Raw genomic sequence first — 14,347 nt, 5'->3', positions numbered from 1 at the left:
TACACAAATCTTACTGCAAAAATATTAATGATATTTAACATTTTTAGCTTCAAGGAACAAACAGTAAGAAAATTCATACATATCCACTACTGTCCACACACTATTGAAACACAAACTGAAATCTCAAATTAATTTCCTCAGTGCACTTTGCATCTTTACGCATAAGAGCCTGACTCCTGAGAAAAAATGGTTACATTTAGTATGTTTCTGCAGCATTTCAGAAAAGCAGCATTTGTCATTGTGAAGTTAACAGAACAGCCAAAATAATAAATCAATGAGAAGCATACAGCATACTTAAACAATATCCTATTATTGAAAAACTTTAGCATGAGTTCGCTCAGTTTGAACATAATGCAATAAAGAGCCAATGCAGAGCCTGCCAGTATAACAGAAGACTAAAATAATTTCTCAGGGCTTTTACACGCTTAGGTGTGGTATCATATCACAGCATTTCCTGTCCAAATCATAACATGCTCAATTCCAGAATATCAATGTGCTCTGTCTTAACACGAGACAGATTATAAAAGCCCAAGAGCAGCCATAAAATTAATACAGAGCAAAGTACAGAGGAGGGCGAGGCATTTACAATACTGCTGCAATGTTACAACGAGCATTAGTGAAGTGCAAAATATTAAAGCACACCAAGAGAAAAATGGACCAAATAACACAGGCACAAACCACAAATCAAGAGATTAGCATTATGAAGAAAATTCAGCTCAGACTATCTAGCTCATTTCCAACAAACTTGCTGTTTCATATTCTTGCTTCTCACAAATCATTAAGCAAAACATGCCTTACAAAACCATCAGAGAAATGGCTACTGTACATTTCTTACCAGTGCTGTGACATCCTTTGTAAACTGCAGCTGGCAGAAAACAGGAAAACACAGTAAAAGCTGCTTACAGATGTAAAGACAGAATTATCTTGTCATATTGATGTTGACTACAGCAAGCTAAAAATACAACTACACTGATTTCACTGGAAGGTACCAACAGATGTAAAGGGCAGTAGAGCATAAAAAATAACTTCACCCTCCTTGCAAGCATGTCCATTCAGCTTTTTATTTGCTCCTTGCATTTATCCTGTACCTTTACAGAAAGCAAAATACATTTGTGCCATTTTGCCTTGGTGCATCCCTACAGCTGCCTGCAGAGAGCTCTGGCTCTATGCAACGAGACTTCCCTTCCACTACAGCAACATTACTGTCTCTCGTTTCCCCTGGGCTGCTCCCATCTCTGCTTCCTGGTGACGAAACAACGGCTTTATTATGCACTTAAAACAGCACGCCCCTTCCCCACATATATCTGAACATGACCACAAGCTGTCAGCTGACTGCAGCTGCTTTCACGCCGTACATCTGAAATTAGAGGAATGATGCTGCAGAAACACTCTACTCACATGATCTGGTTTTTTTTTTTCCTCCACTCATAGTAAAAATCAAGCCAAGCTTCCACTGGCATATTTAATGGAGGGAAGGAACACACAAAGATAAATATTTCTAAATCTTTAAATAAATGGCTATTTAAAATCTTGATGGTCTGTAAGAATTTTTAAAAAAATTGGAAGAGAGACTGAAGACCCAGAAAACAGACTGAGTGAGATACTACTGGCATGCAGGACAAACAAAACCAATCACCCCCTCCACTAGAAAACAATTATCAATTTATACAGCTCATAAAACAGCTGATATCCCACCTTTGCTGGGATATGCACACATTACACCAACAGCAAATACACCACATTTATATTTTTGTAAAACATTCCCCTGACAAACAATGCTTCATTTGAATTTGACAGCAGAAAGGTTAGATTCCAAAACTGGTGTGATCTGATCGTAGCTGAAGACTACAGATGAGGATAAAAATTAGTTCTCAGCTCTTGACAAAATTTATCACAGATATTAAAACACCACCTTCAGAAGACAACATTCTCACAGGGTCCAAAATGAGATCAGCTTGACTTTCTCCCCCCGATAAAGAGTATATTTCCATGATTGCAGGTATATCCAGACAGACTGACAGTTCTGTGTAAGAGTTACCGAACAAAAGGTTTTGATGATGGAAAGTGTATTTCTCCTTTCAACCTCATTTTACCTACTTCCCAAAGAAACACTGAAACAAAGCTGAATATCCTTCCATGAAAGAGGAAGCTTATAAATGGGACTTAGATGTTTCCATAGAGAATATTACATACCTTTGTTTCATAACAGAGAAATAGTGCAAGTCACAAAGAAATGCATGGATCCGTTCCGAATAATGTCACGCTGAATTATGCATTATCAGCATATATTTTACTATGAAATATTTTAATTACTTTAAGCAGAAAGTGATGGTTAAGTTTTTAGACATTTAGAGGCTAAAAATGTGAAATATACCAATATATTTATTAGTTCATACACTATTTTGACACAACGCAATTTGCAATTATAAAACACAGCTTGAATATCTCTATTCTCCCTTTAGCTTCTCAAAGGACATATTATGTGAAAATGCTACTTTTATCTCTAAATGATTGCAACAAATTATATACTCATAAAAATGTCGTTACAGTATGGCCTAAATTTAAGTCCATAAGAAGTCTTAAACCAAAAAAAAGCCTTCCAACTTAAAACTTTTCTAATATCCAGATCAGTGATGTTCCTGAATCAGACACCAGCCAACCCACTTGAATTCCTACAGGAACTGGATGCTCAGCAGTTATTCAGAAGTCTCAAGAGGATCCAAAAGTCAGTCTTGATGTTTTATGAGCTCTTTTCCACCTTCTCAAAACAACAACAGTTATGGAAAGCTTACCATACAAATGCAACAATTTAGAGTGACATTAACAGCTCTGATGGATAACAGCTCTGCAAAAATTACTAGAAGCAAACTGCTGTGCTTACAGGAAGAACTCAGCATGTTTCCAGCTATTGGATACAATTTCTTCCCCATCTTGCAAGCTGGTTTTGTTTGCACCAAGTTTGCAAACTCCTATGGCAAAGAATTATTTTCTTACTATAAATCTGTAGCCATTAAAGGTTTAACTCCTAAGGTAATATGTTCATACCATATGATAGGCAAAATACATTTTAAGCAAATGAAGCATTTTAAAAGGTATTTCATTAACCATCTAAAATTCACCTGAAGAGTGTTGATCCCATTTTTCCCCACTTGATTTTATGCCATTAGATGTTAGAATAACAACAGCCAAACATACAAGAATTCCTCTGGGTAAGAATTATGGTGAAACCTGTACTTTCCAGAGCTGGAACCAACCATGTCCTACACCACTTAGTCCAAATCCATAAAAACATGCAGTCCTGTGTTTCACTGAGGATGAGTATGCTTCACTATAGGATGAATAACAACACTGACTTCATCAGAACTATTTGCAAAATTGGAAAGAAGTGTTTTGATGAGTCAGAGGCCAATGTGCACAGCACCTTGTAAGACTGAGCTTGAGGCATTCTTCTTTCCTTCTCCAACCAGTTTGGCTTCAGATTATATTTCTTTACCACTAAATTTTTCTCTTTCCCAGTCCTAACTTATTCTCAGTTAGCATGAGTATGGTAATTGCACACCAGAAAAGTTTTACAGCTATCTTAAACAGAAATATTTCCTAGTTATAGTTTGTTCTAGCAAAAATGTTAGTACTACAGCTCAAGTGCTTTCATTTTACTCAGAGACACCCAAACACTACAGTCAGACAACATTATTTGAAGAAAACCCCACACAGCCTTTCTTCCCAAAGGCAGTGTAATTTTAGTATATAAAATTTAATGCTTTAAACCCAAAAAATTTTATTTCCAAATACAAGCTGTGCAAGAGACTTTCTTGAAAATATTAGCCTAAATTGAGGTTAGGAGGTTTGATGCCAATGGTATTTTCTAACATATGCAATATTCAGTAATAAAGTTTTAGTCTCTTCCTCTAGGTCAGTATGTCTTCACACCACACCCCTCCTCCTTCCATTTGTACTTGCTGCCAGAGTTTTAATATTAACCTCTGTGCCCATCAGTAAGTATGTCAGTACAAAATCTGAGAGTAAAAAAAAGCTCCAAGACTCTGGACTAAATACAGCTACTTATGAAAACATCTCTATCTTTATTAAATATAAAGCAAATGAAAATATTTCACAGTTTGCCAATTAAAGAGCCATGTTGCTCCACTAGGTCTGATGCAACTGGATGACATCAGGAAGAAGAAAAAAAAAAATAGTCTTTAATGTTAAAGTTGACTGTGGGTAGACCTGTAGTCAGAGACATGAGGTTACTGGGGCATATAAAACTCTAGAATAAATTTCCTCATGCAGGTTACTTTTCTTTATGGTGTTGGGGTCTTTTTTGTTTGGTCTGTTTTTGTTTGGTTTTTTTTCTTTTGTTTTGTTCTCAATACAGGTGCACCACTGGCAATTTCAGGGTACTACAAGGCCTTGAGAGCCACTAAATTCCACAAAAATACTAAGTTCAGAAATGATAATACAGCAAACTCTTCTTTTCTGCCCAGATTTCCGTATACACTGACAACTTCCATATCACCTGACCAGAAAGAAGGAGGAAAAAAAAAAGTAAAGAAAATATATGCTTCAGTTTGCTTTCACTCACTTTCCTGGTCACTCCTACCTAGGATTTTATGGTTACCCTACTATCTATGACAAGAGAAACATTTCTGTTCAAGTGTGGTCAACTTTCAGTTATTGACATGTAGCTTCACTGGTCCATAATTTTAAGGAAAGATTAGATGTAATCAAATATACCAAAACCAAAGTAGTAAACAGTTCTCTTTTATTTTCATATTTACCATTATTCACAGAATGCCAAATAAAATCTTCCAGTAAATGAAAGAGTTCCTTCTGGAATGGTTAGGCACATTTCAGGAGACTTGTACACTAATAAAATTTAATGATGACAGCATCTAAGACTAGAAGTAACCTCCTACCTTTTGGGGTAACTCCTGCAAGGAAATGATTTTTTAGAACTGTTTTGAAATTAAACTGTTGGAGTCAGAATAGAAGTTAGGTACGATGGGACTTCTGAGTGGGTAGTAAGAGAAGTGCCAGAAAGTGAAAGATGAAAAATCAGGGTAACTTACCTATAGTATGTATCTGTTTATACACACACACAACATAGATACACATATTTACGAAATAATATCTAAATATATATATTTACCTAAATTAAACCTATGTAAGAACATTAAGGTGATACATTACAAATAACCTTCCCATTAAACAGCTCCAATGCAGACCATATTAAAGACACCATTTTTCAAAGAGTCGTATTTTCTAGACCCTGATACGTAGAAATTCAGCAGCTTGTTAAGCTATATGCTTCTTTACACACACAAGGAGCAATTAGCAAATAAGTAAATTCCAACAAGAACATTCTCGCAAAAAATGGTAAAAAAATCCTGCATACTAAGGACACCCTAACATACATGTGTTAGACACTACAAAGGCTGTTGACAAGATTCATAATAATGCCTACCTGCAAGTAGGCTTAGAAAACTATATTTTCTCTCTCTGGGGAGCACCTTTACATTCAGTATTTTCCCCACAATACAAAAAGCTTTTGAACAGCTGAAAAGCTGTCACAATTTGAACAGCATTTTAGTATTAAACTTGTTATCTAAAGGCTACAAAACAGCAACAATTTCATTGAATACACTTGGGAAAAAGGAACTATTTGTAGTTGACCTAAATATGTCTTCCTATTTGCATGAAGTCAGTGGTAATGCCAAAATTCTGCCAAAAAAGGTTGAGAATGCTACAGAAATTGCACACAGATACATCAAATTTGAAAAACTGAGGAGAACATAATACAAAAATAATCATCCTCCTCCTCCTAGTTTCAAAATGGTTATATATCTAGAAATGTTTCAAAATAATGTCTTTTGATAAGTTTAAGTAACCACATATTTGAGGAGGAGCATGAAAAAACCCTGAACACATACATAGTTTGTCAAGAGTTCAACTTTCTGTCATGGATAGAGATGTTTTAAATATCCTTTTCCCCATCCACAAAATGACATTTTCAAGATCACACCAGTGAACAAACACAACTGACACCGATTTCACTAACGACAGTTTCACATGTAATTCCCTTCCAAGTGAGTACTGTTCACATGCCACTGCCACAGGGCAGTAACCTGTGGATTGGACCACTTCATTGTTACTACTGATGAATGGATTTGAAGCCCTATTTTCAGGAAATTCAATGTATCAAGAGGTTCACAGACATATATGGATATTTCTGAAGACTAAACTCAAGGTTTATAAATAGCGAACTAAGGATAGAAACAAGCAACTGTGTTTCCAGCAATCAGCCATCAGCACATGGAATAGATTGCCAAGTACTATAAAACTTACCACGGTAACGAGCATTATTCCTGAATATAATGAAAGTATTCCATCCTCATTGCACTAGATATACCTTTCATTAGCTTCTCCAATATCCAGCAGTGTTTTGGGGTTTCTATTTTTACAGCATACCAGTATTTAGCATCAGTTTACAATGAGTAATACTATCTGAAGACATTTACAGTGAAATTTATGACATATGTCACAGAAAACAACTAGATTATTTAACATTCTCTATTAACTTACATTTAACATTCTATAACAACACATTCTTACGTAACACAGCTCCAGGTGTAAGTTTTTCCTCTATTAATAAGGCCACTGTACCTTACCATTTACTGTTCACTTTGCACTTATACTGACACTACTACTGTAGAAATTATTGTTATCACTTACTTATATGAACTCTACCTTCATTCAGGAATAAGAATTTGCTCTAAAATTTATATATGTATTTTTTACATAAGATTTCCACAAAAGCTAATACAGTATTAATCAAAAAGATAAAAATAGAAAATTTAAAAAGTATGCTGTTACATTGAAAGTATTTTAAACATGTTCAGATTTGAGTAGAGCAAAGCTCTTCACCAAATCTTGTAATGAGAACTGTGCATCCTAACTCTCTTCAGAGGAACTGCACAGATTTTTCATTTTACTGAAGTTACAGTGATGCACTCACTTAAACAGTCTCAAAAGTCTGCTGATTTTTATTTTAGAAGTGCTAAGATTTTTTCCTCCTCTGTGGTGGGCTAAAAGACAGAAAACCACAGGCCCTAACTGACGGTCTCTGCTGTAAGATGCAATTCATTTTTATGAATCTTCATAAATTGCAACTCAGCCATCAAAGATTGACACTTGAAAACATATCTACTAAAGTAGTCCACGACAGGACAGAGTGAACAAACTGCAGCTATCAGAAGTCTTTTCCAATAGGTGTAAGTACACTCAACGCTCAGTCTTGAGGACTACAGAAAACACCTGTCTCTTCTTGGCTTTCTCTGGCAGATCCTATGTGGAACTGAAACTCCTCAAGGGAAGTTCACTTTTACCCAAACAAATGAATCTTAGCAAACAGGAGCATAAACTCCTCCTGTATCATGACCACATACCAACTCACCCGAACAGCAAACACCTGTCAGAAGGAACTCATGCACTCACGAACTCATTGCGTTGCTACAGAGGCAACGCAAACCATTTTCTGCAAAATCATTACTTCATCTCTCAAACCTAATCCCCTTTCTATCTTCAACAGAAGAGCCTTACACACAAGATTCACAACTCTGTCACATCTTACAACTCAAAAGGAACTTTTTTATAATGTCACCTGAAAATTATTCCCACAGGCATATCCCTTCTTTTCCTAAAACTTCCACAGGTAGATATTTTTCTTTATCCCTCAATCTCCTCCAGGAGAATGACCTTTTTTTCTTTTTGTCAATATCTTTTTCTAACCCAAAAGTAACAATTGTCTTTTTTCCTTCCTCTGGCCCCACTACCTCACTAGTTGATATAACAAGTTATATCCAATCAACTGCTTTTCATCTCTACTTCACCTGAACGTTGCACTTCATGTTTCATCAGCAGAGGGACCTAAGACCTCGTTGCCCAGACAAATACAAAGCTTTAATAATTTAAATGTTAGCACTATTCTTGCATTTCTACACATTCACAGTTCCAATAAAAAAAAAAAGGGGAGAAAAAAATTTAAAAAAAAAAAAAAGAACAACAAAAAAAGCCCCAACACCAACAGCTTTCCCCTCCCACTGATTCATGCAAACAGAACTCACACCCTGCCCCCAACATTTTCTGTGCTGGATTACTGAAATATTTCTTTATCAAATGTTCTCAAAATATCACTTCTATTCTAATAACCTTGGCTTGTTGACCTAAATGGTTGAGTTCCTGTACTAATCTCTATCTCCAACTCAAAACAAAGTTTCTTGCTTTTTTTCTTACCCACAGCTACTGAAACCCACAGTTTTTCTTAACTTAAAGTCAATTCTTACTATTTCTGTGTGGATTAGAAAATACACTTTTCCAACTACTAACCAGAAAGTCCACCCTGCTTGTCATCTTCTCCTTTCCTATGCTTCCAATTAAAAATAAACTAGAGCATAACAGTACACTACGTGTTTTTCTAATTTTCACAATATGCACTTATACATCATGTATTATTGAAGGCTCTTTTGAACTTAGAGACACTAAATGGGAGATGAATTATCTCACTATATGTGCAGGACCTCAGGTCACATCAAGGGTATATAGGCACTAGTGTAACAACACATTTACAGCAGTCACAATTTTAAAAAGTTGGCAATAACCTTCAGCACATTTATCACCTTGCTTCTTTCCTGGAAAACAACTGACAAATAGTGAGTCATTAACGAAAGTGAATTTTAAGCATCATATGCTAGTTTTTTAATTCAAATTATTTAGAATTAGACAACCTGGTTAAAGGAAGCAATCCAATTCATAAATCCTAACATAAGGAAATTCATCCAAATTATAATAAAAACACATTTTTTTTTTAACATGCTAGAACTATCATGTGAAGATGGTATTTCCTATATCTGGATTCCTCTGAAATTTCAGGCATGGTAAGGAGGTAGGAAAACATCTAAAAAGTGACAAAGAGATAAATGTTAACTCTAATTATTTGGTGATAGTGGAGTCCAAAGACTTCGTAACCAACAACAGAACATTTTTATTTAGTCAATAAACTCTCTGAATAGAAGCTTCATAAACATACCAATTGAAGGATGTCCTCGTCTTTTGGCATAACACTAAGTTCCAATATGCTGTCACTGAAACAAATAGAAAAAAAAAAATACATCACACATGAACTTTTGGAGAAGATTTTCAATTTTTGTTACAAAGATGATCCATTAACTTGGATAGATCACAACTATTCAAAAACTCCAACACCCAGTTATTCTGACAAATACTTTACACAAGAGAAATAAACACTGATTTCCATTAGAGTCTTAGCAAGTCAGAGTAGAACAGAAATCTGATGCAAGAACACACCTGTGTTCTCAGTAAAACCAGTTTACTGAGCCAACACACTGGGTTTTGGCAGGTTTTTTTTCTCCCTGAAGTCATAAGGTATACTACTCATCTGGAACTTCTAAGACAAAACAATGTGACAAATCTGTGAATATGAGGTAAAACTTCTCTCCTTCTTCCATTTAAAATTAAGTCTCAGCACTCTCTAAAATTGCTAGGGAGAAGTCATAACCACCACATCATGTGAAAAGTGGAGCAATACCAAGGCAAGCACTGACTTACACCTTTCCACTCCAATCACCTCCTGGCAGAATCAGCTTAAATACATTTAGTCATCCAGATGACATCTGAAATATGGATGAAAAACACTTGCTATTTATAAGTGCTGCATTTGTCGGTCAGAATTGCTGAAACCAAAAGCAGCAGCAGCATAAAGGTCCAGGAATCCAGACAGTTAATCAATGTGACTCAAACATAGGCAAAACCAGGACACTAAATGTACCAGTTATCCAGAATCAAGTATTTTAAAACAGTGAAACCCACAGTCAGCATCTACCAGAAAAAAGTATTTTTACAAGCAAGAGAGAAGTATGTGCTTGTAACATGGGATACAAAATAGCTGAATTCATTATCTCATATGAGATAAAGGAATAATGTGTTCACATTCACTAAATGTAAAGGGGAACAGGAGAAGGGCTACAAAAGACTAATGTACAGTCTATTATAACTAGGTTGGAAAAATAGAAAATGAACATTCTACGACCGTTATTTAGAAATCACACATTACATGTCAGAAGAAAAAAAAGGGAGTATTTAAAAAAACTGACCAGTAGCAGCATAAGAAAAAAAGGCACACAACCTAACTGGGTATGTCAGACTAGAAATTCGCTTATCTGTAAGTACAACACACTAGCTGAGAAAAGATAAAACCAGCACAAAGGGCATCTTATGAGCATCTTATGAAAGCACCGAGGAGGACCTCAGTTTCTTATTTCTGCAGAAAAGAAAGTCATCATCTCAAACATGTAATGTGTGATTTATTATGCTTCCTTATATGAAGAATGTTTTTATTTTGTGGTTCCTTTTCCATTTTTTAGCAACCGCAGACACAAGGCTGCATTCCAAAATAGCAGAGTAAGGGTATTTGGTTTCACAATCTTCTTAAACCATTATTCATTCTGGAGAAAAGTGCTCTCCGAGAAGCATAAATTACTTTAGTTTTAGAACCAAATATCAGCAGTGATTTAAGGTTTTCTTTTTAAGTCTACACACATCTATGAAAAAATGAGTCTTCAAAAGACTTGTTAAGATTTTTTAAAATACTGAATTTTAAGAAACAAGAGCATATAGACTTCATGTACATTTACAATAGCATTTCCCATTTTGACTGAATGCATAAACAGTGGAACTATTTAAAATTATTCTTTAAAAGTAGTGTCATCATGATCTGACTTTTATCTAAACTCCTTTGTATGGATTTTAAACTATCTATCAGTTGTACAAGAAAAAAAGAATATGAAACAGATACCACAGCTGGAGGTATTTCTAAAGAATTGTTCAGACTTCATTTCTATGTGTGGATAGTATGTACATATACATCCTATTAAGCAACTGATAATAATCAATGCTTACTTGCACGATGAAGACTTTGGATGTTAAAAATATGATAAATAACACTGCTCCTCTTAAAGTGCTTTTTATATAAAGATACATAATTTGAGACAGAAAAAAAATCATACTCATTCAGACATGTTCCGTGTTCCCTCTCAATTTATATTTTTTAAGGAAGTGATTAAATCTATTTCCACTCACACAGTTAACAGCTTTTTTAGTAGCCACCCAAAAGAGAAAAGAATTCCATTCAGGAACAATGTTTTAAATGTCATTCCAATAACTACTTAATTACTCTATTCCAGTTTGCCTGAAGAACTTTCTGGAGACAATTTGCATCTTCCTACGTTATATTTTGTGATGTGCTCTCAGCATGTTTTTCAATTCTCATGTCAGAAACAAAAAGTATTAGGAAGACTTTTGGTGTACTGTACTGTACAATATACATGCAAATTATGAACTAGAAAGTGTTGATAAGAACCACCACACAGAAGATGGTAGTTTACACTGAAATACTAGGCACAGTACTGAGAATTCTGAGATAGCTATCATTCAAATTTCTTTCACTACACGTGCTAAGAGCCAAATTTAAATGTATTGACCCAGAGTCATCAAACTAAAGCACTAATCATAAATACTACCCTTCTGATGCATCATTTTGTATTAAAGACTCAGAAGCTGAACTCTGTACACTTCTGAGTAATCCCACTACTTTCAAGAAGAATTTCAAGTGGAACAGACAATCATTCAAATTCCCCACAGTTTAAGAAAAAAAAGGTGGGAAAAAAGAAGTTGCAAATCAGAATCTCTTTTTTGTTTTATTCAGAACTAGAAATAATTTAGAGTTACATTAGTAATCAACAGATCTCCAAGTTGAATATGTCTGTAAACAGATAAGAATAAATTCTTAATGGACCAAAGTAACGTACCAACTGTTGGTAAAGAGCAGGAAAAAGACCTGAAAGTGTTCTTGGGATTAATTGTGTAGTTACTATAGCAATTCTTTTGAAGTGTGTTTTTCATCTTCCAGAGGAAATAATCCGTGTAAGTTTAGTTCTGTCATCTCCAAGCAGAGCAAAATGGAAAACATTCTAGACACAGTTTGAAACTTTTCTGGGAACCATACAAAGCATGGCTGAATTATATTGCATCTGTAAGTCCCACTGGAAGATATGAGTATCATTTCATCTAAGGCAGTTAAGTTCTGATGTCTGCAGCATTATATAATGAAGATAAACAGCTACAATTGAAAAACTTTCTAGAAAAATAATGAGTAGCTATGAAAATGGAGCCACTGGAGGAATCTATAAAAATCTGTAAGTCCAAACTGAGTTTCACTGCAAACAGCTGAACAGTGAAGAGGGGAGGGGAACTCTCTTCTTTCTAAACAGAGACTATAAAATGTGTTGTATCCTTAAAAACTACTCTGAAGATGACAAGAAAAATGACAAAAGAATAAGCATTTACAGTCATCAATATGTTTGAATGAGTAATTAAAAACAATAATTAAAAATACAGTAATTAAAGTATCTAGAAAACCAACGCACAGCCTACTGAGACTATGAAGGAAACTGTATTTAGTCATGAATAAAGGAGATTTCAACTGACAACCTTTCAAAAGGCCTTTCAGCAAGTTGCTTGCACAAAGCCTACTAAGAAGCCAAGGTGTGTTTGATGAAAGATCAGCTAAGACACAAAACACATCAAGAACTGTGTCACTGGTTATTTTTTAAATAAAGAGTTTAAGTACATTCAACAGCAAATTTGTGCAAGACCAACCTATCAACTACTAAACAACATAGATAAAACCTGTAGTTCAGCAACTTCCTAAACCAAGGATTTCTGGGAATGGGTATGGTATTTTCTGACCACTCTATATTTCACTGTTTCCATAGACTTCTCCTAAGAAATCTCTGCTGGATATTATCAGAGAGGATAATGACATCACAGACCATCAGCCTAACCCAAGATGGCAATGCTGATGCAAGAGCAGCATGCTAAAGCAAGAAGCACACACCATAATAAAATTCTATTTGTCATGAAATGGTAGTGTAAGAAATAAAATACTTATGTGCCAAATAAACTGCTCTGAGCTCCAAAATACTGTTTTGAAGCAAAGAATGAGAGAGTTGATTCTTCAGTCACATGAGAAGTACTGCCTGTAAGGTACAAGAAAGGTACCCCTGCTCTGCAGTCTGAGCTCTCTTTATGGATCAGAATTAATAATCATCTGTTTATACCAAGAGGTTCAGCTGAAGACTTCCTAATGGTTGTATTTTCTGTATAAAACGCTCGAGGATACACATGACCTTTTGTTACAATCTTCTGTGATGTACACATCTGGCTTCAGAAAACAAACTGTTCTCCTCTTGTAACTAACAATAGCATCCCTTCATCCTCTCTGCACTCATGGAAATCAGGGGGACAGATGCAGCAGAGACCATTCCTGGTTGCACTAGATAATCACTGACAAGGCCTTGTTCAGGTGTCCCTGGTTTATCCACAGTGGGCAGGGGTTGAATTCTACAGAATCGTTCACTAACTACACTCACAGGGTTGAAAATAAAACTTTATTGATGGGCACGCCTAGAGTTCACTGAAGAATCACTGACCACACAGATGTGGTTGGTCTCTTTCTTTCTTGGATTAAGAGAGTGAATTGGCTGATGCACATGGTTGGGTATGTAATGTCTTGGGTATACACTATTGTACAACAGTGGTACCTGCACAAATACAAAATAAAGAAATGATACATGGCTAATGTTATCTCCAGTGAAGGACACAAAAAAGATTCCATCTTTCCAGCTCCTGTATAGACACTATTAATGACACAAAACATGTTTCGGTCTACCTTACCCATCACATTCTTTCATGCTGATCATAATACATCTTTTTTGCACATAACTCATTATTATATTGGAAACTTGTTGTTATAGAACAGAAACTGACACCGAGAAAACTAAAAATGGAGGCAGACGACACAAAATGAGCATCCAGACTTGTATATGGACATGATTTCACAAGCTCTAGTGAGCTGCAGGAGCAGTAAATAATAGCATTTCCTCAAATCTCCAAGGTTCATAATTTGCTGCAAAACAGAGGATAGCCAAGATATTTTGGAGGTGTGTACTAGCATAAAATTTTTCCATTACCAAATATGCTGATCTTGAGTTATTAGGTCTCATAAGGTAGATTTTTTTGATTTTCAGTTGACACATATACACATGGTGTATGTATATCTACTCTGCCTATTCGAAGTTCAACCTTCCTCCATAGCACTCAGTGTTACTTGCTAACAAGGGACAAGTACTGACATAAAAGGACTGTGGTACAAATTCAGCACACCTATTCTCAAAACCTTCTCAGCATTCACCAAATACATGAAAAGAGAAAT

At 35.4% G+C, this 14,347-nt stretch overlaps 1 protein-coding gene across 5 annotated transcripts in view; it reads right to left on the bottom strand.

The window, feature by feature from the left end:
• The window catches only part of ARHGAP21 (Rho GTPase activating protein 21), a 110,337-nt gene that overhangs the window by 30,410 nt on the left and 65,580 nt on the right, over positions 1-14,347 (bottom strand). For 4 of the 5 annotated variants that reach the window (XM_027658734.1, XM_027658738.1, XM_027658735.1 and 1 more), the window contains 2 exons: positions 9,086-9,140; positions 836-865 (listed from right to left, as the gene is read on the bottom strand). In XM_027658734.1, the coding sequence (XP_027514535.1) occupies positions 836-865; positions 9,086-9,140 (85 nt within the window). The remainder of the gene's footprint in view (positions 1-835; positions 866-9,085; positions 9,141-14,347) is intronic. The other variant, XM_027658737.1, reaches the window with a different exon arrangement.

The sequence above is a fragment of the Corapipo altera genome, unplaced genomic scaffold (genome assembly GCF_003945725.1).
Source record: "Corapipo altera isolate COAL_440 unplaced genomic scaffold, ASM394572v1 63, whole genome shotgun sequence".
Classification (NCBI taxonomy): domain Eukaryota; kingdom Metazoa; phylum Chordata; class Aves; order Passeriformes; family Pipridae; genus Corapipo; species Corapipo altera.
The sequence above is the reverse complement of the archived record's forward strand: the minus strand, read 5'-3'. Positions and strand labels throughout refer to the sequence as shown.